Source organism: Larimichthys crocea, chromosome XXI, assembly GCF_000972845.2.
Source record: "Larimichthys crocea isolate SSNF chromosome XXI, L_crocea_2.0, whole genome shotgun sequence".
Classification (NCBI taxonomy): Eukaryota; Metazoa; Chordata; class Actinopteri; family Sciaenidae; genus Larimichthys; species Larimichthys crocea.
Window position 1 is genome coordinate 5,862,477 of NC_040031.1, and position 24,759 is coordinate 5,887,235.

General features: G+C 41.3%; 2 protein-coding genes across 9 annotated transcripts in view; one reads left to right on the forward strand and one right to left on the reverse strand.

Moving 5' to 3' along the window:
- The window catches only part of osbpl5 (oxysterol binding protein-like 5), a 40,728-nt gene extending 36,475 nt beyond the window's left edge, over positions 1 to 4,253 (forward strand). For 7 of the 8 annotated variants that reach the window (XM_027272776.1, XM_027272779.1, XM_010732751.3 and 4 more), the window contains 6 exons: positions 222 to 358; positions 509 to 688; positions 856 to 985; positions 1,231 to 1,345; positions 1,792 to 1,894; positions 2,409 to 4,253. In XM_027272776.1, the coding sequence (XP_027128577.1) occupies positions 222 to 358; positions 509 to 688; positions 856 to 985; positions 1,231 to 1,345; positions 1,792 to 1,894; positions 2,409 to 2,544 (801 nt within the window). In that variant the 3' untranslated portion in view covers positions 2,545 to 4,253. Of the gene's footprint in view, positions 1 to 221; positions 359 to 508; positions 726 to 855; positions 986 to 1,230; positions 1,346 to 1,791; positions 1,895 to 2,408 lie in introns of those variants that run through there. The other variant, XM_027272781.1, reaches the window with a different exon arrangement.
- Positions 4,254 to 23,379: 19,126 nt separating this feature from the next.
- On the reverse strand, positions 23,380 to 24,387 carry phlda2 (pleckstrin homology-like domain, family A, member 2). Its single transcript, XM_010732750.3, has 2 exons — positions 23,819 to 24,387; positions 23,380 to 23,709 (listed from the first exon to the last, which is right to left on the reverse strand). Exon 1 carries the CDS (start codon positions 24,262 to 24,264, stop codon positions 23,848 to 23,850), a length of 417 nt encoding a protein of 138 aa, XP_010731052.1. The 5' UTR covers positions 24,265 to 24,387; the 3' UTR covers positions 23,380 to 23,709; positions 23,819 to 23,847.
- Positions 24,388 to 24,759: the final 372 nt, after the last annotated feature.

Genomic DNA, 24,759 nt, shown 5'->3' on the forward strand with positions numbered 1-24,759 from the left:
AAAGGACGCTGAAAAGGCAGAAAGAAGTATGAAAAGTTTGAAAATAAGTTAATTTTATATTCTGGAACTTGTTAAGAGAAACTATAAATATTTTCCAGTTTCATCAGAGTTATCTTCATGTGAAAGAGACAAAATAATTCTGAGGTCTGTGTGATGAACTGCTATGAATGATGAAACTTAGATTCACATTAAACATCATGTTGCCTTTTTGTTGTATTCAGGACAGTGAGGTGTTCATTCATGAGAAGCGCTCAGGGCAGCAGGAGTCGTTATGGAACCCGAGCCCAGACATTCGCAGCAGCCGACTCAAGAGACAAGTGGTCCAAATAGATCAGCAGGGAGAGTTTGAGTCTGAAAGGTAAACCCCCCATGCTTCACATAAATGTCACTCACTATGTTTATTCTGAATGTGAAGATTAATTATGGGATAAAAGATTTTCCCACAGCATACATGTGGGTGAAACACAGGTATAATTCAGTTCATGTGATTTTAATATGCTCCTCACAGACTGTGGCAGCATGTGACCAGTGCCATCATGGATCGGGACCAGTTGCGGGCGACCCAGGAAAAGTTTGTGCTGGAGGAAGCTCAACGAAAAGAGGCCAGGGAGAGAGGAGACAAACCCTGGAACCCACGACTTTTCCATCAGGACCCCGTCACCTCCGAGTGGACCTACAGGCACATGGAGTATGAACACACTCTCACATCAAGCAAATAAAACACAGTAGATGGACACACACACCCTGTTGTCTTTTTAGATCAATACAAGGATTGAGCTGTGGAGTAAGGAGAGCAAAAACATTATGACATGTTCTGATTGAAATTACAGTTTAATATATTCTTCTGTTCGGCAGTGTGCAGCCATGGGACCCTGAGCGCTGTCTGGTTCAATTTGAGAAGGACGGAGTGATTCAAACGCACGAGAAAAGCCAAAGGCAACACAACGGACTCTCGTACAGCCACAGCTGGGCCAGCCAACAGAAGGTTAGCCAGACCAGTCACACACACCCAAACTAGAGCTGTATTGATATATTATTGATGCGTGTGACTTTTAATCACAGTCAGACTGCACCTGATCCAAAAACACCAACAAGCATGATTAACCCCGTTCTTCCTCACTTGTTATTCACCGCTGTGATGTCCAGACGGCTAAATCCTGTCCTTACTCAGCTGTTAGCATGTTGCACTAGCTTACTGTCACAACTTAAGATTCTTCTGGCTCCTGCCAGGCTGAGGTGAACGGAAAACGTAGGAAGGCCAGCAGCCAGCCGTCCAGCTGCAGCCAGAACACCGAGAGCAGCAGCACCACGCCAGAGCCTACACACGAGTCCTCGGACAATGAAGGTGAGGCACGCACTCAAATGCAAACAAAACCTTGCGGCAGAACCCAGCCAGGCACGTCCCCGTCACGATTCATCTGCTCTTCACATGACCTCAAAACCCCACCAGTAGCATTTTATAAGCAGAACATTTTCTCCACCAGACTTTGTTAACTTGCTCAGATTTGGTCATTTTTCCATCATTTATGAGCCTTTACCAAGAGTAAATATGCTACATAGTTTTTTTGGCTGCTGTTCCAATTGGAAGTTAGAGAGGTGTTGAATGTCAAAATAAAACACCTCTCTATGCCATTTCTGTCTGACTTCCAGCCAGTTCAATCTGCTATATGCAGTTTGATGCATCTGTCACAAACATTGACTTGTACGGCCACGATTGTGGTGTTGCCTGAGCCTGGTGAAATTTAGCCGTTAAATCACACTTACCTAACTCTTGTGTATCACGTTGTTCAGGTTTCTCAAACCAGTGCGCACGGTGCAATAAAGAGGTGAAGGACATCGCCCTGATAGAGGCTTCCATCACATCCATACAGAAGACACAGCAGGACATCCAGAGGTGAACATAACACTTGTGTTTGCACTCACGCACATACGTGGAGGAAACTAGGGTTGCATAATGTTTTCACATGGATCTTTTTGGTATCTTATTCATTTACCTGTCATGACACTTTCCATACAGTACAGGTCCAGACCGTACTCTTGATAACAATTCTCGAGCAGAATCGAGCCCATTGGTAGACGGTCATCCGCCACAACTGGTTGAAGAGAGAGGGGCAGTGAGGGAGAGATGTATACATGACTGTATACATTTAGGGATAGATAAGACTTTTATTTTGATATTCATTCACAAGCAATATTAGAAACTGTCTCATTCATATCCCCTGTTGGATGAACAACAACAAAATTGGGTCAGTACATCTGTAAAAATATTATCCATAATTAGTTCATGTTCATGTGACAGTTTCAGAGCTTCATAAACGTCAGTTTTTATTTGTTGTTGTTTTGGGGTTTTTGTTCTGCTGAGCATTAATTGAGCACTTGTTCACACTGACCCTTCTCTCTCCCCGTAGGAACCTGGTGGCTCTGAGTCGTCAGCTGGCTCGTCAGAGAGCGACAGACGACGGTGTGTCGTTAACAGGCCGTCACTGCCTCATCCTCTGTGTTCTGCTCCTCTCACAGCTCCTCCTCAACTACGTCTTCACCTGAGCCCCGCTCCTCGTGGTGGTGGTGGTGGGGAGGGAGGGGAGTTCCCCTCCGGCACTGATCTGTCATTAGATCCCTCCAAAAAGCACAGACTCTAATCAGCAGATGTGGGCAGAGACCTCAGATCAGTGTTAGGAGGGCAACTTTGTTCCCTCTTTTTTGTTTCCTCTAAGAGGGGAGGAGCACGGACATTATAGCAATAAACACAGCCACAGCCGCCGCCTGTCAGTCATCTGCAGAGAGCAACGGCACCCCCTAGTGTAGCCAGACTGAAACAGCACCGGCACCCACGCACTTTGGATAGCAACAGAGGGATGAAAGACAAGCATGTCAAAAAAAAAAAAAAAAAGATTTTGAATAAAAAGAATGAAATGTATGATGAAGGATGATTTTGCAAAAAGAAATGACAGAGAGGATGTTTCACCATTCCTTAGTGTCTTTTTATATTGCCCTGCAATACTGTCTATCTGTTAGTGTGCCTGTATGTGTGTTGTTCGTACCTACAGTACAGTAGGCCCTATGGGCGCAGGCAGATCACCGCTTGGGACTTCTCCTACTCCCCTTCCACTCCAAATTTTTTGGGCCTTAACGCTGAAGCCAAAAAAAGAAGAAGAAGAAAAACACAACGTATACAAAATGAAGAAGGAATATCTTCCAACAGTGCAATTCTATGTGTTTTGTATCGATGTACGCTCAAATACACTCTGTCTCATCTTTTAATGATGATGATTTTACCAAAACAGTATTTATAATCCGAAAGGACAAAGAGTACTTGTTTACAGGGAGCACTGTGTGTGTTTGTAGTGACACATGGGAAGGAAGGGTAATGGGAACGACGCATGGCAGAGAGCCAAACAGTGTCCTTGTATTTGTGTGCCTGTAGTGCTGTAACAGAAAGGATAATAGCATAGCACTGCTTTGGTCTAGACCATGACACTAGTGTGTACAATCAGTTACATAGAGAAGCAGCACGTGGAGGAAGGGACAGAGGGAACGAGTGGGGACGAAAACAAAAGAATCAAATACTTTGGCCTAATAGAAGGAGTTTGTTTGTGCATCTTGGTCCACACCATGTTCATGTGACTGTTTTTAAGATGTAAACACTTAGTAATGAGTTGTTTTTCTTTTCTTTTAATCAATTTGTATATATTTGTCTTGAGATCTGTGTTTCAAAAAGAGATTTCAGAATGTATTTATTGGGTGATTAACCTTGACTTTCCTAATCTAATTCAGCTTGGAGGACGGAGACCAGGGGCGACAATCGCTCTCCCAGGGTGTGGGTTATTCATATTAGTGTATGTGTGTATGTATGTGAATGTTTGTGTGTGTGTGTGTGTGTCAGTGTGAGGGAGCACATGTGTGCGAGTAAGCCATTATGGTTGTACTGTACAAAGCGAGGTCTGTGATCTTGGCTTTTACTGGTTTTTACCCCTTGCATTTCAGTCTCCATTGCCAGTACTGATCTACCCGATGGGAGAGACTCTGGGAGCACAAAGAAGGAAGTTCGACTCTTTGAATGCTTTTATTTACACCTTAATTTGTTTATTCTTTTCATTCTTTTCCTGTTTTCTACTCTACTGCCATGTTGTGGGGATTCTACATGCCAGATATTTTTGTCAAATGGAACGAAACTACAGAGAACATGATGTTGGAGACGTTTTCATTCATACCTGTTGCGTACTGTAGCACTACAGTAAAACATTTTAACCCTATCACTGCCTTTGACCCTTATTAATGTTGTAATACACACTTTTATCAAATGATGTTCAAAACAATGAGAACTACTTCACTTTTCAAAAAGCAATGGTTTTCTCTGTAGTGAAATATTCTCCACTAGAGGGAGATGTTGATGTGGGTAAAATAAGGTCCCAAACTGGGACTGTTGTAAGTATTCGTGAGGTGATTTCACTTTGTATAACTAGACTGCAACAGACTGAGCAGAAAACTCTTCAAAGTGTTGGACACAACAAGAAACATTAGCCTAGCTAAATATAGTAGTTCACAACGTTGGTGGCTTTTGTGCAAACTACATGAGAATTGAGATGAGTAGTGCAAAGCTCGCTCACAGGCCTGACAGTTGAACCTGAGCAGGTGAAAATCTCTTAGTAGACACCACATGGATCAACATCTCTGCCACACACGCAGATTTAATCCCCTGTGAGGGAAACCGGATTGTGTGGGAGGCTTGTAGAGTGACTGATGTTCAAACGCTATTGACACATAATGTCTGCACCCTGTTACTGTACTTAAGTAGAATCAAAAGTACTGAATTATTGATTGTAAAGATGATTCTTTAAAAAGTATTCAAAGTAGCTTTTAGACAAGAGTAATGTACTAATATATGAATTCAGAGGTTGAAATGACAAATGACATAGCCCAGTATGACAATTTGTTTCATGGGGCTTTGCCGTCAGAGAAGGGCAACATAAATAAACTGAATTATTATTGTGTGGAAGCCTGAAAGCACAAATACACAAAAAAGTCATACAAATTAGGCTACAGTAATTGTTATTGTCCTCCTCTTACTTAGCTATACCGCACATTTTTACCTTAGTAAGTTAAACTGTATCTACAGGTCTTTAAAACCAGAATCCATGACTAATATTTCTGTTTATTGTGTGTTTTGTGTACAAACATAGCCAACAATATGTGAGTTTTATCACCTCTATGTGAGGCGATGTGACTTATGGCACTAAAGTGTCTCGTTCCCATCATACACAGAGAAAGCCTTTGAAGCGTGATGAAGTGAATACCTGGCATATTAAAGTGTCAAGTCTATCCAAACAGATTAAACTGCACAAGTGGAATGTGTTTGTGGTTTAGTTGAAGATTTTATGTGTGACTCAACCTGAATTAAACTCCCTTTCTGTCACTAAAAAACATTAAGCTGTTTGTAACTGCCAACCCTGTAGCATTATACTGACTAGACTTTAATATAGCCTGCAGCAATGCCACATGTCACTACTGATTTCATCTTAAAGTCAACATGGAGTTGTTATGACTGAACCACAGCAGCTCAGATCTCACTGTGGATCTAAACCACATATCTCCTACCTAAATTTAAGATGGTTACACGTGTAACTTTCTGCTCTAAACTGCAAAGCCCGTGTGGTGAACATGTTGAGGAAAAGGGTTGAAGTGGTAGCAGAGTAAAGATCAAGGAGTAATCTCCTCCTTCATGGCTTGTTTTTCTATTCTCCAGTTAGCTGGATGTTTGAGTGGGTGCACACTGGACCATTGTGTTATCCGACTGTGTGTGGCTGACGGAAGGAGAGACAGCCAAAATTAGGCCAGAGGAGAGTGTGTGTGTGTTTATTTTCCAAAGAGTAAGCACTCCATCAAAGGAGGTTCCTCTCCATGTGTGTGACAGAGTGTGTAACAGTTTCCCTGCTCTGGTTCCCCTCTTTGTCTCCATGTGTGTTTGCTTCTCCTGGCACTGGATGAGCAGGGGTGTAAACTGCTCTTTGGTCAAATACCCACACACTGCCAGCATCAAGGAACATGCTCAGGGGAACATTTAAACAACACTGAGTCAGAAGGAAGTGGAGGAATATGACAACAAAACTAAATTCTTTTCTAAACCCTTTCTCTAACATTAACATTCATACAAAACCCAAAATGTAAAAACGTAAGCCATGCCGTCATTTAGACGGCCCATTATTACGAAACCTAAACAATGCACCAGCCCATTAACCTGAAAACAAATGGGCATTGCTCCGAACCAGCCTGCTATGAATTACGTAATGTAATATTAACCTCAAAATGGGACAACAAAACTAAACTCACATGGTTATTTTAACCCAAACCCGGATCTTTTCCTTAACCTAGCCAAGGTTTGTTGTCTAGATCCTAACAAAATTGCTACTTTCACAATCATTATTCTTTATTATTGTTGCCAACATGACGAAGGTTACCAGGGAGAGTGTGTATTTTCAGAACGGCCTTTAGAGCAGCAGGCTTCTGTTTTTAGAAAAACGGCCTGGATAAGTTCGACTTTTAGTCCAATGGGACATTTTTTAGACTATTGGGGGTTCGGTAAAATGGGCTATTGGAATAATGGCCAATCCCCTAAAAATAACGAATTGCCAGTGGAGACTGAAAGTTACACATAACCCTTAATAAAAAACACAAATTAACGTTGTTACTATATTACTTTTTGTTTTTGTTTTTGTTCAGTTGTAAGATTAATGTCCCTTAAGGGGCTGATAGGAGGCTCCACCTGCGAGTTGTGGGTCTCTCTTGGACGCAGAGGAGCAGCTGCTCTACTGTGAGCTCCCTCCTGATGTCTGAACTGAATCTCTAAGGGTGTGCCGAGCCACCCTACAGAGGAAACTCATCTCGGTCGCTTGTTTCCCCAATCTCAATCTGTGGCTCACTAAAGCTCATGACCATAGATGAGGGTTGGAATGTAGATTTTTAGAAAATTGAGAGCATTGCCTTGGTTCGGCTCGGTTCCTTCTTCCAGTACAACATCTGCATTGTTGCTAACCATGCACCAATCTGCCAGTCCATCCTGGTCTTTTTTTTCCATCACTCATAAACAAGACCCTGAAATACTCTTTTGCTCGGTCCTGCAACTCACTCCCAACACCAAGGGAGCATTCCACTTTTTTCCGGCACAGCACCATGGCCTCAAAACTCGGAGGTGCCGATTCTCGTCACAAAAGAAAACAAATGCAAAATGTTTAATATTCTTCTAGATTTAAGCTAACATGAAACTTTTATGTAATATTATGTAATCCCAATGATTAGTTCTTTCTAGTGGGAAATCATTTTGAGTTGCTGTCATGTAAAATTTTTAATTCTTTAATTCCTCCAAATTTCAACATCACTGACCAACACAAAGATAATCTCTCCACCCTTTATTTGGCAGTTGGAACAATGGCACCACATTTTCTCCCCAGGTAAATGAGTGAGAGGCCAGCTGCACTGAGGCGTGGCCTACTTGTTTTGGCTGAAGGGCAGCAGGCGTCGGGTTTGGATGTTTGCTCTGTGGGTTGCAGCTCAGGCCCATCCTGCATAGGCAAGAGGGAAGCAGAGACAGGGGACTTGTCTGGACATGCCTTTAAGAGAGCAGAGTGGAAGATGGAGAACAGAGGGAGGGAGTCTGGCAGTCTGAAGCAGCCGGTGGCTAATGTGTGTCATATGTCTATTTCTTTATCTCTGCTGCATGAGATCAGAGGGAGTGAACCAGTAAATCACTGCTGAGGTCTTGATTTTCATAGAAGTCCTGTTGAGTAGGTGAACTTGGCTTCCAGCAAATCTGTCTGGCTCTGACATGGTTGGAAAGTACAGGTACTATTGATGCACTTAAAAATCTTAAAGTACTGGTGCTTTACTTAAATCTCCAGTATGTAAGATTCAGGGAGCAGAATGTGGCAGATTATAGAATATAGTATGCATGTTTTTATTCATGTATAATCACCTGAAAATAAGAATCGTTGTGTTTTTGTTACCTTAGAATGAGTTTTTTCACAGACACTGCAAGTCCTCTTCCACACCACCATGTTTCTACAATAGCCCAAAATTGACAAAATAAATTCTGGATCTACAGCAAGTTGTGAATGAAGCCACAAACTGCAGTTCCTCAAACAGCCACTTGAAGCTGGCTACAGAACAAGTCAAGTCAATCTCCATAAGCCCCCATGTTAAAAATGTCACAGCAGAAATAAACATTTCCTGTTTCCCGTTCATGACAAATGTACTGAGGATGATTTTTTTTCTTAAACTCAAAGTTATGCATAATTAACAGTGTTGCCACTTTGATTGACAGGTAGGTGCAGTTACAGATGGCTTGTTTGAACAACCTGTGGCCCCCCGCTGAACCACATCTTTGCCAATTTTTAGATTCGCAGGGAGGTTGCAGAGGGAGAAGAGACAGGACTGCCAAGCGGCGGGCAGAAGCATATATGTAGGCAGGGTGTTTTGCGCTTTTTGCGTTGTGCTTGGCCACTGTATTTCTTCTTCCTCACTTGGAAGGAGAGAGTAAAACTAGTGGTTAATCATCAACTACACTGCTAGGTGTCACTGAATCATACACACCACTCCTTTAAAGTATTACTCTTTTGTACTACTTTATACGTGACAAAAATAAAAACTTATGAAGTGAACTCCCTTTATTCGGCACCTTGTACTCTACTGGCCTTCTCTCAGTTTTGATCCCACGTTTTTGGGATCAAAGCTGAGAGAAGGTCTTATTAATACTTTCTCCAAATATTTAAATATTCAAACTATGTGGCAGTAGCAATGCCTGCCTGATGGTAGATGGTAAGTTGCTTCTAGTGGTTTGGCCACCACCTCTTTTGAAAGCTATGCTGCCTGATGTGAGTATGAATGAGACGCACTCTCATTCAGAGTCTGAGTCAATGCGCCTACAAATTACGTCTTTGCCATTTTACCAGGTCAAAACAGACACAGATGTTTTTTGATAGTCTCAATATTGATGTTAGTTTTGTTCTTTAAAGTGGGATTTTGGATGCTCTCTTTAATTCTGACTAAAAGGTTCAAAGTCATCTGATGGGTGTTTTTGATGTTTTTAAGTCCTTACAGTTGTTCAGTTTGATTTAATCTTATCTTGTCTAAACTGTAAGGGTTGACATTGTATTTAAGTGCAAGGATAAAGGGCTTAGATTTATAATTCAACCAAAGTTTTATGGAATTTAATCCAACAATTTATGTGGTATGAATCATCTCATTCAGCTTAGTGTGTAATTTTCTGTCTAACTTTATATATTTTATTAGCATTTACCTAACCTGACCATCCCTGTTTCCACGAAGAGATAATGAAACAAACCTCCAACGTTTTATTTTCATCTAAATCGATTCATTAAAGTTGCTCTTTGATGAGTCAAACGATGAATCATTACGTTTGACTTGAAAAAGAAAACCTTTGAAGGCGAGTACCGATTTGTTAGAGTGGCTGCATCAATGCCCTGCCGTGCCAGCCACCCACAGGATGTGATGTAATTGTAAGGAAAAGGTGATCTCCCTGTGCAGACAGGTAGACACGACCTGTTAAAACACAGACAGGGGGAGGATTAAGGAAGGATCAATCAACAATTTATATTCACAGCTGAGGTGAAAAGTGTCAGTAGCAGTGAGGTGTGGTAATGAACAGTCTCTTATTAAATTCTAATGTAGGGAAATCACTGCCAACCAGCAATTATAACTTCCAAATACAGTTATTATTACCAGTTGTGCAGTGTATCGGTTTGATTTGTTGCCATGGCAGCAGTGCTGCCCGCCTGTCAGGTTTCCATGTAGAGCTGCTGCTCTTGTCGAGTCTTGTCCCGAGCAGTCAGCCCGTCCCACAGTTTTACAAGCAACAAACAAATACCCGCTCAGACGACATTCATCACTACACACCCATCATCACCAGACTATAACTTAAACTGTCCTCAGCAAACACATCCTGTCCGTTCACAAAAAGATATTACGGTACTCTGTGACGAGAGAGAGGTTTTGATCATTTTTATCACTCCTCTTAAACATTTATGAACTGCAGTGTCACTGGAGGAGTGACCTTCGACCTGTGTAGCATGCCTGCAATTGTACAGTATCTAAATATAGTCGTGGCATTTATGTATGGAGTGTAGTGCCAAGATTATGTTTGCGTTTGATCTCTCTGACCTGTTCTCTGTATATTTTGTTTACATGCAGTATGTTAAAAGCTGCTGTTGACTGATCTGAGCTCCCTGCTTCCTGTCTGTGTCTTATTGCTTTGTCCTTTCAGCATTGGTCATTCGCTCAAGGTCAGCACTGTCCTGCTAAACCCTCTGCAAGTTATGCCTTCTTTAGCAAAAACTTGATTTAAATATTAGTAACTTACAGTGTGATCCAAAATGAATCATAAATCTCAGCTCAGCACATTACCAACTTGTACTGATCCATAACACTGTTGACTTCTTCACATATTGTAGCCCCATCCTTATCCACACCTTTATCTGTGTCATAAACAAACTGTATTACAGCTAAATACATAACCTTAGGTTCATCCACTATACAACATATACATCGACTTTACACATAAATAATATCATAACATATTTTCCTAAATAAAGGTATGTAACTTAAGTGACTCTTACACAATAAAAATGTTCAATATATTTCACCCAGTGATACAAACACTGGTCTTCTCATCCGTCAGTCAAACAGTTGCTCATGATCTAATAAACATGAGAGTGAAAGCTGTGACATGAGGACACAGCTGGTGTATATACGTGTGTGTGTGTGTGTGTGTGTGTGTGTGTGTGTGTGTGTGTGTTTGAAATCCTATACAGACGTCATGCTTGTTACCAGGATCACTGTTGGTATTAACACAGAGATGGGGCACAAGGGAGTTTGTTGCCAGCAGGTTGTTGTTGTTTGTTGTTGTGAACAAACACACTGCTGTTTCCGGGGTCAAATTTCTACATTAAAGTACACAACAACAACAAAAAAACACTGAACATTGAATTTCTGTGATAGTTACAAAAAACTGAATCAGCCATACACACACACACACAGCCGGAGATACAAGCCAGTGTTGTAGACAAGACCAGCTAAGAGTGGCAGAGTGTATCAAGACCGAGACAAGACCAAGACTTTGAGGAGCCGAGACCAAGTCAAGACCAAGACCAGACAGTATATAGCCTACTTTGGAAGCTAACGTGTGTTGGCTAATATTCGCCATATCTCTTTTGATGAGTCACACGCCTCGCAGCCTTCTCAGTAAGCGTATTGCAGGATTTAGAAAAACTACTGTGTGTTTTCCTTTGGATGCTGTTTTGCAGTTATACTCTTTAAAAAAATTTATTACAAGATGTTTGCCTGACAATCACTTTCTAGCATTGCGTGTGAAAGCAGCCCTTAACAGTGACAAAAATTAGAAACTAGTCATGTTTTAATTTCTTTTCTTTCTTTTTTTTACGACCTGCTTCATAAAGTTTAATTTGTAGGAAGAACTTTGCAGCTGTTGGCTCGTGGTCTTGTATTTAAACCTCGACCTCACCTCTCCTGTGTTGTTTTTGGGCCATGCAGGCGTTTGCTCTGTGCAACAACTTTTTAAAGTGTAAAAGTATTTTCTGGTAATTATGAAACTGTGGCAGGACAAACTAGACAGTGTTGAGTGAATAATATGGAAACACAGCTGTGGTCTTGACCGGTGTTGAAATGAAATCCTAAGTCGTCTTTGTCTGAGACAGAGACAAAGATAAAAATGCAGTTGATTCTAAGACGAGACCGAGACCTTAAAAAAGTGGTCTACAACACTGATACAAGCCACAGTTTCATAGTGTGTATGGCGGCTCACTATGGAAAGATAATAAATTGCATTGCACTTATACAAAGTACTAACAATAATACACACTGTACATGCACCCTTCAGATTTTCTACTGTAGAAGTCTTTGTTGCAGGGGCCACATCCTCTGTGGCGAGATCCTGACCCTAGTTAGAGATACATGAAATGTGTGTGTGTGCATGATGTGTATGCACACTGTATGTGGCCTGCCCACTCAGCTCTTCCATCCATAGGCCCAGATTCCAGTGGACCTCCCTGCTCGGGTGTGGGGTTGGAGAGCAGGCTTTGAAGGAGGCTCCAGTGACTCATTACCCAACAATCCACCCACCCCTCGTGTCCTCTACACCCCCCAAACATCTCCATCCTCGCCCAAGCCCTTGCCCCTTGTCCTCTAGCATGGATAGCCGGCACAAACACACACACACACACACACACTCGTTGACTAAAGAAAAGCGATTTTGTTTCATTGGAACAGCGACTGTTCAGACCGAAACCCTGTGAAAGACTTCTCTGTGTGTGTATATGTGTGTGTGTGTGTGTGTGTGCATGTTGACATGCATGAATGAGCGTGAGCTCATGATATTTCTCAGTTTTAACAGCATGTGGAACAAGTTCTATCAGACAAGATCTCAGTTTTCATATTTAATGTTCTAACCCTTCATGTATAAACCTGACATCCTAATCTCTGCCTCCATCTCTCCTGCTGGAGTCATTTCTTCATGTTTCCTTGGGGGGGGGGTGTAAACCTACACCGCAGACTCCTGTTCCCACAGCTCACACTGGTCATACCCCCACCTTTAACTGGTGTGAACACACATCTGCTTACCTCATGGGAACAAAAACCGGACATCTGCGCCCATGTTTTAGCAATTAGTCCAGGAGACGTGTATGTTTTTAACATACTGCTTGGTGTCTGTATACAGTGTTGTTCATTAAAGATGACATCCATAGGAGATGACATCATTTGGTCTTCCTGTCTGGAGCACAAAAGAGCAAAATTACATTTTTAAATACATGCTGATTCACAAAACATTAGAATACTTTGCCTGTGCGTTCATTTTTAAATGTTTCCAATATACTAAAATAAATTGCATTTTGAAATATATGGATTAAATGTAATGTGAAACACCTGGCACACAGTCTATGCCCAGTTTTCAGATTTATTCAACGTGAGTTGTGAAACAGGGTGGAGGACAAATGGAGTCACTGTTGTGCATTGCAGCTGAGTATAATGTCACATTTTGTGACTCACAGTTCTTTCAAATGGTCCTAACACACATTTAGTCAAAACTACATGTGATTGAAGGAGAAAGTTGTAGGTTTTCTTAACATTTTAAATTAAAAGCTTCAATAAATTACGCAACTTTAAGGATAAAAAGAATATGGATTTAACAGGTTGATGTTGTCTGTGTAAACGGTGTGTTTACATTGTTGAAGTGTGCCCGTGTGCTGCTGTCTAATTTGATTAATGCTGACCCCCAATACAACCCTAACCCTATTTAGCAAAAGGTCGCCACTGTGCTCAGTCTCGGGACAGTGTGTGGACAGAGAGGACCATTGTGAGTTCCCCTGCTCCTTGGGAAAGACCCTTGAGCCATGACAAACAGGATTTCCTCTTATTCCAGGCTTTAGTCTTCCCATGTATGCCCTATAGAAATAAGGCATTCATAAAGCAGCTTTGTAATGTCACATAAATTCAGCTTCAAGCAACAGCAGGTTTGATGAGGCAAGAGTATCACTGAGTCCTGTGAGTGACAGCTTTGAGTTTTTATTAGAGTTTTGAATATATAACAGAACTTATTCACAGGGTTTTGACTTGTTACGGCATGAAAAGCACAATTAATGACATAAAAGACTGCTCTGTTCTGTACAAGAGTTTTCTGTTCAAAGGCCCTGGTATTAAACATGATGACTCAACTGAGCCATCATTAAGATAATGATTTCCACCTGTGCCTTCCCTCCATGACACAGCACAAAGTCGGCTGCGAGAAAGGCCTGTACTGTAAAAGATGTTCAACTATTTAACTCAACCATAAAACTAAATGTCTCTTTATTCAGACTGGAAATTATGAACTGATTAGAAGCTGGATCTTCTGAGTCAGTGTCTAATAAGACCAACTAATATCATCAAAGTATCAAAGTATACAATATTAATAATGGCTTAAACGTCTGTAATGTGAAGAAGCTCCTCATAGTGATGGACGCATAGAGAATTATCACTTGACTCTGAGGTCTCACTCAGCTCTACAGCCTGTCTTACTGTCTTTTAGCTCATTATTTTGGTTTTCCACTTTACACTGTTCTAGTTCACTCTCACAGTTCTCCACTTTTGATAAATCCAATGCTAACACTGCACACACACAAAGTTGGCAACTAGCGGAAGAACATAATGGAGCATTTAGCTGTTAAAAAGTCAGATTTCTCCCAGGAGTAAGTGGAGACCAAAGAAAAATGAACTAAAAGAGCGCTAATCCATCTATCCATCTACTTATCCAGGGTCAGATCATATATTGATGTGGCGCCAACAGTATTGTGGATGCTGTACTGGACCGTTGTGGGGCACAAGGAGCTGAGGTCTCAATTTTGTAGTTCATCTATGTTTCAACCCTCACCAACAGCCATGAGCTTTGGGCAGTGACCGAAAAACTGAGATTGTGGATATAAGTGACTGAAATGAGCTTCCTCCACAGGCTGCTGGGCTCACAGACGCTGCTGTTTTGGCTGCTGGGAGTTCAGACAACCACAAGGAGGTCAGAGTAGAGCAGCTTCTCCTTTGCGCTGACAGGAGTCAATTGAGGTGGTTTGGGCATCTGATTAGGAGGTGTTCCAGGCATGTCCAACTGGTAGGTGACCCAGGGCAGACCTAGTGGCGGCTATAAGGACTATATAACCCATCTGGCCTGGGAACGCATCGGGATCCCCAAGGAGGAGCTGGAATGCGTTGCTGGGAAGTGGGATAACTGGAACGGCCTGCTAGACCTGGAAGAGATTTAATATTGGATTATATTCATATGTTGACCAGCAACATGGCTCTTAATGCTCTTAGTGCTTGCTAACATGTTAACCATATCAGATCTATACAGTACTTTCAGCTGCTGTGCTGAAGGCATCAAAAAATTAATTTGCAGATTTAATGTTAAAGCTAAAGGCCATACTACCATTGTTATTGCTACTATTTCTACCACAATACTACTGATAGCACAGCTAGTAGCCCACTTCTATCAGTACACAGCTGATGGCCAGAGCCATGAATATAAAACCAAAGTCATAATCAATCAAAGTTTTCCTTTGGTGAGATGAAAAGGAATAAGAGAAACACAAATAAACTTAGTGTTATGTATTTCTCTTTTCCCTTTGTTTCCAGCTTCCTGCCCTTCATCCAGCCATCCATCTGTCCATTCATAGATCAACCCACACAGGCGTCCTGCTCCTGGCTTGGCCGTTGAGAGATCCCCTCACCTCAGCGAAGGTATGCAGAGTCGGAAATACAAACCCTGATCATCAGTGTTTAAACACCCTCTGCTGTGTCTTTGAACAATACACCCCTGTTGCGTCCTGCTATGATTGATGGAAACATTTGTTGCTGGGTCAATACCACGCTGCTGAAATGATCAGGGAGCTGGAGCGAAACAGTGCATAGGATCTGGGACTGCAGGAATGCATTGTGTGAGAACCTGTATTCTTATAAAGGGGATTTCCAGCTTGCCCGGCCTGGTCCTTGCAGTCCTATCATACTGAGAAAGACATTTTCAGACAAACAGCCTTAATTTCCCTGTTGTACAACAATAAATGTCAAGTTTTCCAAATGTCCCTCAAAACTTCCTGAAAGAAAAGTACATGGTAGGTAGTAATCATGTAATTATGGAGTATTGACAAAATATTCTCTAGAGAGAAATGAAGCATGGATTATAAAGTGCTTAATGTTTCTTTTTTACTGCACCTCTAACCCAAAATTCCCAAACCACCACACCCACCACATAGGAACTGTCACATTTTATTCTCTCTATGATTCAACATTAATAAAGATTATGGGAAATAATGATAGGATATTAATAAGTAGTCAAACAGACTGCAGAAATTGCTCTCATGACGGTTGGATGTTTTACATCATGTGCTTTTCTTTGCCCACGTCAAACCATTTCTTAAAAGCAAAGACAGACTGAAAGATAAATTGAAAATTATTTAGCGGGCTGTTTGTGCAAGGTGCAGTATCCCTGTTGAATTACCAGTTGATTACACTGAGCTGGTATGTTGTTGGCTTTGGTGTGGTGGAACAGGGGAATTCCTGCATCCATTTATTTCCTCTTAGTACACTCTTCCTCTCTGACTTGTAATATTGTCTTTGCTGGAATTTTTCCTCACTCCCTTTATGTGCTCATTTATCTGTCTTTCTCTTTCACACGGTTTCCCTCTTGTGTAATATCTACAGCAGACTAATTTCCTCTCGCCCTGATAATGGCTCTGAACCCGAGGTCATCATTACAAGTTTATTGCAGCCATTTGTTTCACCTTCAGTTTTATGTGAGACAAAGTTGAACATGTAGCTGGCTTATTTGCTGCACCAACAACCTGATGTAACTTACTGTAACTGATGTGAATGACGATTAGCTGCTGTGGAATTCTAAGTGCCATTTTAAGACCTCACCCGGCTATCACACTACTGATTGTATCTCATTAAAAGCCATGTTGCTGTGCATATGATAGACTTCTGGAGAAAATGGGGAAATATATTTAATCAAAAATCTCATCCAAGGGTTTGGGTTCAGCTTTTCTCAAGACATTGTACCACAATGCATGATTAAAAGCCTCACAGAGATGGTCAAAACAGACATTTGAGGATTTGAAGTAATGTCTTACATTGGACTTCCTGGCTGGGAAATGTAATGTTATTGTAATCTGTTCTTGGTCATTTCTTCACACACCCACTCAGGCAGGTGCTGGTAACTAAACCCCTCCCTCAGGACCCCAGTTACAGTGGACCGTGATCACACGCCTAAACCCCGACTGCTCTGCTCCACTGCTTACTGTCCCATCCATCCACTGAGTTCCACATATTTCTGTTACTGACAAGTTAAAGAATTGGTTCACTAAAATTAAATCATTTAACTCTCATGGGATGCTGAGTTTTGGTATTAATTTTCCAGTTTTTGAGAATTTTGCCTCTCGGATTTCTTCTTCCGTCACAACACAATACAGCAGAGGTAAATGGAATTACATCTGTTTGCTTTCGGGGTTCAAAAGTGTCAGTGGTTCTCATTTAAAATTTTAAGATTAATGTCTGTGGATTATCTTTGAGGTAAAGCAGACAATATTTGTGAGTTTTGTGGCTGGCATTTTAATCCCCACAGAGCCACACAGTCAGTTCTCCACTTGAAATCTAAACTATCAGACTGATTGCTATGAAGTCTTATAGAGATATGCACGGTGCACAGAGGGTGAGTCATAATGCCTTTGGCGATCCCCTGACTTTTCCTCTACCACCACCAGCAGATCAAAGTTTTTACTTATCCTGTAAAATTTCCAGCATCTACCAGGGGAATGGGCAAAAAGTTTTGTACAAACATTCGTGGTTCCAAGATGATGAATCCTCATGACTTTTTTAACCTGACTCTTTTTTTTTCTATCACTACCACGAGGGCAGCAGTTGTGATTTTGAGTGATTAATGTCCATGTTTCCCTGCCGGATGAATTACAGTAACATTGATGATCACTTGACTTTTCCTCCTTTTAAAAATGTCTATTTCAGCATTTTGGTTTAATCCCATTAGCCCCAGTTGTTAATTAGCAAATGTGAGCTTTGCTAAACTGGGATGGTGAACATACTGAAGCATTATACTGTACATTATACCTGCTAAACATCAGCATGTTATGTTAAGATTTAATTCAAAGCTGTGGCTTAAAACAGCCTTACAGCTGCTAATGTAAAATGTTTATTTTTTATTTTTTATGAATATCTTAATACCTGGGCAAAAAAAAACAAATAATCTAAACTAGATGTTATGGGTATGTGAGAAATCTAATTAAACCTACATTAAAACTTTGAGCTAATTCTAAGTTTTTGGGGAAGGTCCAAGTCCAGTCGCAAGTAGCAAATTGCAAGTTAAATGAAATGCCTTTCAGGTCTCTGAATGCTGAAGAAAAACTGTATCAAAAGCATTTTACATAATTGCTTTCAAAACCAAATCCAAGTCCTTACTTGAAGCAACATGATGTAAGAATTGGTATTTTTTGCAAATTGGTGCCCCTACAGTTTTAGAGTAAGCCGGTCCAAGATTTAGTATCTTCCTCAGACACTGTTGTTTTTAGCTTCCTCCATCAAGGTCTACTATGCCTCTGCCGTGGTGTGTGTACTAACAATACAGAGGTATGGTCCATAGTTGGTGGTGTGTGCCATAAAATGTTACACACTTCTCGCAGGAGATCAACACAACACCCGCTTACACAGTGCAACGAGGCGTTGGAGGTGCAGAGCGGGAATGAAAGAGGCACCGTTCTCTCAATTACAAGTCAGTGTACCATTAAAATGATTCTGAAGCTGTTATTTTAGATCAAACTTAAGTCCAAGTATAAAGTTTTAAGTCTTCTCTATGTGATACTAATTCTCGGCCATCCGCCCCCTCGCTGCCTTGTAGGCATTCCTGACAGCGTCTCCTCTCTCTGTCTGAGGCTTCTCTCTGAACAGCTGGGTCTTAAGCAACATGATCCCCATTCAGCAGCGCAGTCCATGCCGACACTTTGTGTGTATATATACAGCATATGTGTGTGTGTGGTTGTGTATATCCAATACACATGCATGTCTTAGATATGAGAGGTGCCACATTCATAAGATTCTCATGAAAAAAAGGCCTACAGAGTGAGAGACTCTATATTTGGGAAAATATCTCCTTACTCTAACATATGTTGAGTTTGCTTGTTGTTGTAGACTGTTTTTTTTTCTATATTTACAGAGTAGCGGATGTGGTCTGGACATAAAAAGATATTAAGTTGCATGAAGGGAATCTCAGTTGACACCGCTGATGTTTTGGAAATCTCCGGAAACTGTTCCATGATTCCTGAGATTGACATATTTATTTGATATTTAAACCTACAGGTTTGTTACGGTGACAATCACTGCCAGAGAGTGGGAAGATAGATCTGAAGATGTGGACCGAGGGAGTATTTTCCTGTGACTCAGCAGATAAAAATGGATGTCCGATAAAAAACAAACACTGTTGTCATGGCTACAGACGATTAGGAGAATGACGCCTTTGTGAATAAGATGAGGGGGGGAATTTGTCCATTTTATCCGCAAGACCAGATCTGGGAATAAAATGACCTTTACTTGGATGAAGGAATGATAAATGGGAGGCAGCAGTGAAACAACTTGGACTTTAGTCAGATTTTTTTTCCTCTTTTGTGGCCCAATTTGGGCAGAAGTTCCATGTAACGTAGAAACATCGTGACTTTATGTTACCTTACCAATGACCCCAGGGCGTGTATCTGTCTCTGCTGAGGTATGCGCTCAGGTATGCATTCACCTGAGCCATGCGTCACACAGAGAAATACCTACACAGGTTGGATTCCAGTAAAGCAAGCCCATGAATAGCGCTTCTCTGAGATAACGTGATTCCTATGGTTTTCAAATACTAAACACCAGGCAGAACGCCTACTCTTTGCAATGTTTGAGGTTTACCGTAGAAACACATGACACAGATATTTGAGGTTGTTAGTAATCAGACTATCTCCCAAGGCCTTGCCTAATATCCTGGTATTCTCTGCTGTTTGGGTTTTAGGCGTTTTTTATTTACATGAAACAAGAGTGTTGTGTCCTGCGTCAGATATTACTCTGAAGGGAAGAGCAAGTCAGGAAATGACACAGCAGGTATAAGTGAAACAAAGATACAAGTTCCTATAACATACATACACCTTACGGGAAGCTGAGCAATACTCTCATTCAGCGTGGGGAACTGATTGAAGCCGTGACACATTCCTGAGCAAACCGGCACATTACACTGTGAGGTGAAATGGTGTTACCCTTTGAAATGCCTTGACATGCTCTTTATAAGTTGTAAGACCACACAAGGTAAGATTTTATGTAAAAACAGTTATCATGGCCTTAATAACAACTTTTCTATATTTAATGTCTGAACCTCCCAGCCATAAAATTAAGATCCCTTCATTTTCCAAACCAGAAAAAGATTATTCCACCATCAGGTTTGGCGTAGTAATCTCATCTCAATTGTCCACTTATTATCTTTTCAGAGCTTTCAATCGTAAAATTATCAGGTCGAGGAGTCTACGTGTAATCTGATAACTGATGACAATAAAAAATGTGATGTGATTAAATTAATCTTTGAGTTTAGAATATTTTGTTGCACACATTGCTTTCAGAATCTGGGATGAACTTCCAATCATTAAGCCATTTGGAAGAGTCAGCATGTAAAACTCTACCATCAGCAGTTTTTAGTTGAGAGATAAAGAGGTGATAATCCCACCAAAACAGCCTTGATTGTTTTTACTTACATTTTCAGCAATATGATTGTTATTGACTTTAAACTGCCCATAGGTGTGAATGTCAGCGTAAATGTGCTTAAGCCCTATGACAAACTGGCAACTTGCCAACATTGTTCTTGCCCAATGCCAGTTGGGATTGGCCCCAGACTCTGATGAGGGAAAATGGATGGATGGATGGATGGATGGATGGATGGATGGATGGATGGATGGATGGATGGATGGATGAACTGAGTTGAACTGAGTTGAACTGCATGTGAAGGAAATAAATCCATAATTATGTCTACAAAACGTTTTATATTTACTCTGACTTTTCCATCATACTACCCTAAATTATTCCTTAAATTACCCATTTTTATTCCTGTTGTATATTTTCCTTGCTGGTTATGCTCTGCATATGTTCTGATGGACAGAGTCACATTGAGGAAAACATTTAAATACAGATGAATGTCTTGAGATATTGTCGAGTAAATGCTGCTGAGGATGTGAGAGGAGTTTGTGTGGGAGTGATGTGAGGCATTTCCAAATGATGAAATAGGAGTGAGACATGTTTCTTCTGGCCTCCAACCTTCACCTCACAACACCCTGCTCAGCTGTTACTCCACACCAAGCACCGCATCTCCTGTTTACAATAAATGCCTCTGAATTGGACATTTTGTCCCACTCAGTTTAAAAACAAAGATTAATTGAAGATGTGTATATAGGTCCTGCAAATACACACACACTTACATCATCTTTATTTATTGCATTTATCAGAGTGTTACAATGTGTTTGCTGTTGCGCAGCCATGCTCCGTCCACATAATGACGGCCTATGGAGGGATGACGCCAAGGGTACAAGTATGGCCTGAGTGAGTGCCAGTGCTGCGTCAGAGGATGTTTATACAGCCTGAAATCAGAGAGCAGGACGCAGTGTGTGTGTCCGTCTGGTTGGTGGTGTCTGTGTGTGTTGTAAAGAAGACAACCTTATATTTTGTGGCCAGACATTCATGTGGATTATGACGTCTTTTATCAGCCTCCGAAAACACAGCTCAGAGTCATGTCAAAAGCAGGAGTCACTTAAACAAGAAGTACTCTTCTGCATTAAATTGTTTAGGAACGATAGCATGCACTGGTGACAAAAACTCCCGTGTGGCCCTTGGCTCAGAGCCCAAAAGTGTGTGTATGAGAGAAAGAGATTAAAGTGGTGCCAATTTGTGAAGCTGTATTTTTAGAAAGGAGGCCCGTCCGCTCCGGTAATACTCCTCGGATCAGTCTAACCCTTTGATGCATCGATTGTATTGCAATCCTACTTCAAAGCTGCACGCAGGGACGGGATGGGACGGGGAGGGTGAGCGACTCTACTATACACTTCATTACTGAAGGCCGAGAGATTCATCTTTCTGTCACCTCTGACCTCTGAGGATTTGTGCTCATAACACACTTCCACTCTAAGATCTATGACCGGAGGTATTTATACGTGCAGAAGCACACTTTTTTTTCCTTTTTTTTAAAATGTACACACTGTTTTCTTGTTCTCACTTTCAAGAAAAACATTGTTAGTTATTTTTTTCCACTGTTTCATTTCCAACACTGGAACAAATTCCCCCTCAGAGTCAGAGCAGCTGAGTCTTTTAAAAACCTTTCAACCTCATAGTCAAGTGTTGTTTTGATTTTGTTGTTTTTCTCTAACTTTGTCCCCAGAAATACTTTATGGCGTTGTATTGTGTGGGTATATATGAAGCACCTTGTGTAAGAGCCACTTAAATTACATGATTTTATTTGGTATTATTTATGTTCTGATATTATTTATGTGTAAAGCCAATGTGTATGTTAAATAGTGGATGATGTTTCTAATTACTGGTATTCTGTTCTGAGTGACTGTTATACAGTTTGTTGTAGTTTATGACAGGAAAAACTGTGTAAAAGCATGGTGCTATGGTATGTGGAGAAGTCAGCAGAGTTTTGTAAGTTTTGGACCATGTAAACTAAGTAGAGCATCAAGTTATAATGTAATGGACTGGGTTGAGATTTAGGCCTTAGTTTGGATCACCATTCATGATGCTGTAAGTTAAATCATCAGGTTGCCCTGCCTCTTTGCATCGTGAAGTACAGTAGGCTATGAACTTGAAGCTTATGGTAAAACACCTTGCACCACCAACTTTTATTTTGATTGGTTACTTACTTATCTACTTCGAGAGACTCATATGAGTCCTGTGATTGTCAAGCCTGAATGTGTTCTGTTTTTGAAAGTAGTAAACCCTACAGGTTTTAAAGTTTATTGTGTGCATCTATAACAAATATAACACAACGGCATGAATAAAGACAGAAATTAGAATAAATGCTGTCAGGTATGAACATCTGACTTATTAAATGATCATATTGCATTGTGGCATTTTGTTTAAATTTAAATTGTTTGATTTACATTAACTTTTTCATCTGCATATGACTATCCCTCTTTTATAGACCTCCCAAGGTTTTCTGACTAAAGCTGTGCTCACTGGGTTTATAACAGTAATTAATTAGGTGTGTACCTAGTGTCACATTATGTCCATTCAAACATGATAACAGGGCAGTAAAGTGGACTTTTTGTGTGTTTTCTCTGCCACGTGAACAGCAGAGGCCTCTGATAAGGAGGGATTTGTCATCTGAACACCTGTCAGAAATGGAATGTCAGGTTTTATGAAGCTCAAAGACAGAAATCACCAGATTCAAACATCCCAGCAGTGGTTACCTCTACCCTACCACACCTTGGAAAGAAGTTAAGGTGTGTTCAAAGGCACCACTGAGACTTTAAAGTGTCCCGTGCTGCTGACTAAATCTGCCGTGCTTATCAGTTATGACTCAGGCTTGAAACCCTCCCAGTGACAATAAAGTGTTACATTCCACCTGACAGCAGAGAGGAAAGGGACTTTCCGGTCCTCCACTCCCCTTATATCACTCTCTCTGGCATTTACTCAAAAATGCTGCTTCTGAATGACACCCCAGAGTGTCAGATATACTGTTACTGACTATAATGTTGTAATAAGACACTAACAGACTTTGTGGAGACATGTCTACACGAGAAACAAAAACTGGAGGAGAACATAAAGTTATGTCAAAAATCCATGAATATTTATTCAAATAAATATACACTCAACACACATTGAAATAGAAAATAATTTAAACAAGACAAGCTGTTTGCCAGTAACACATATCCTGGAAACAAATAAATTAACATCATGGTTTTTCCTCCCAGGAGAGCAAACTTGAAATAGTTCTGACAATTCAAGGGTTCAGTCCTGTGTGTGGAGCTTCTGAAAATCTGTCAGTTGTCCCCCCTCTCTCCGAGAGCTCAGTCCCGAACAATCCTTCATCTCTGGACCGGATGACCACGTCGTCCTTTTGGTCCGCGTATTATTTCTTTATGGTCCACTTTGACACTAGAAGGAGACACAAAAGGTAATTAGTTTTAAGTTTTTTCCCCACTGCGTTACTTAAGGTTTTAATCATATATTATGTCTGCTATATATGTCATGGTGTGTCCCTCACCATATTAGGAGTGGTTAACGGAGTCCCTCTCATGGCGCCCTCGCCATGCGCCTCTCCTGCTGTCCGGGCGACGCGCTCTCGTTGTCCTGCCGCGTTTTAAAGTCCTGGATGGCCTTTCTGTTCTGGTAATCAATCAGAGCCATGGTGATCATTGCATTCCAGCAGTTCTCTTCCCCAGAGCACCGGAAATCGATCTCCTTATTGTCTGTGGTTACGATGGTGAAATAGACGAACTTGCCGGTGCGCTCCACGCAGTCCACCTTCTTGATGGACTGCAGCTTGAGCTCCTTGCCCTTGGAGCGCTTCTGCGTGTCGGCGTAAATGTTGAGGCTGTCCGTGGTCAGGACGCACGTCTTCCTCTTCCAAAACTGGAGCAGGTTGTCGCTCCTCTTCTCCAGCTCTCCCTCCTTGAGGACCTGGCTGATCTCCTCCGCTGACATTTTCATTGTTTACGGCGGCGGGCAGGTTTGTGAACTCCCTGCTGTGTCGTCCGAGGAGCCCGAGGAAGGAGCTTCTCTTTAAAGGCTTTGGTAATCCAGAGTGGCGTTGTGAATGAACTAAGGTAGCAAAGGGCTTTATAGTCTACTCTGCCCCGAGTCCAGCCCACTTGACGTCAGATGATTTGGGAATGCATCAACAGTTGCCAGTGGAGTAATTCAAAGCTGTGTGGGCGGAAGCTTTGGCGCAGGCGGGGGGAGAGGGCAGAGGAAGTCCTAACGTGGACCTAATTACACCGCCGACATGTTAATTACTAATCCACATCCTGCTGCGGAGATTAGTCCAAATATTTGCCCACTCTGCAGTAAGTGATTCAGTCTAATATGGTTAATTACCAGATGTGCCGCTGAGTGAGCTGAGCACATGCGTAAAAATCAGCTTGCCCCTCGTCAATCATTTCAAATGGGTTTTTGAATCCACTCATAAAGTTTATGATCTGGACG

Excerpts from the sequence above, each read along its gene's own strand:
- phlda2 (XM_010732750.3), bottom strand. The coding sequence starts at position 24,264 with ATGAAAATGTCAGCGGAGGAGATCAGCCAGGTCCTCAAGGAGGGAGAG.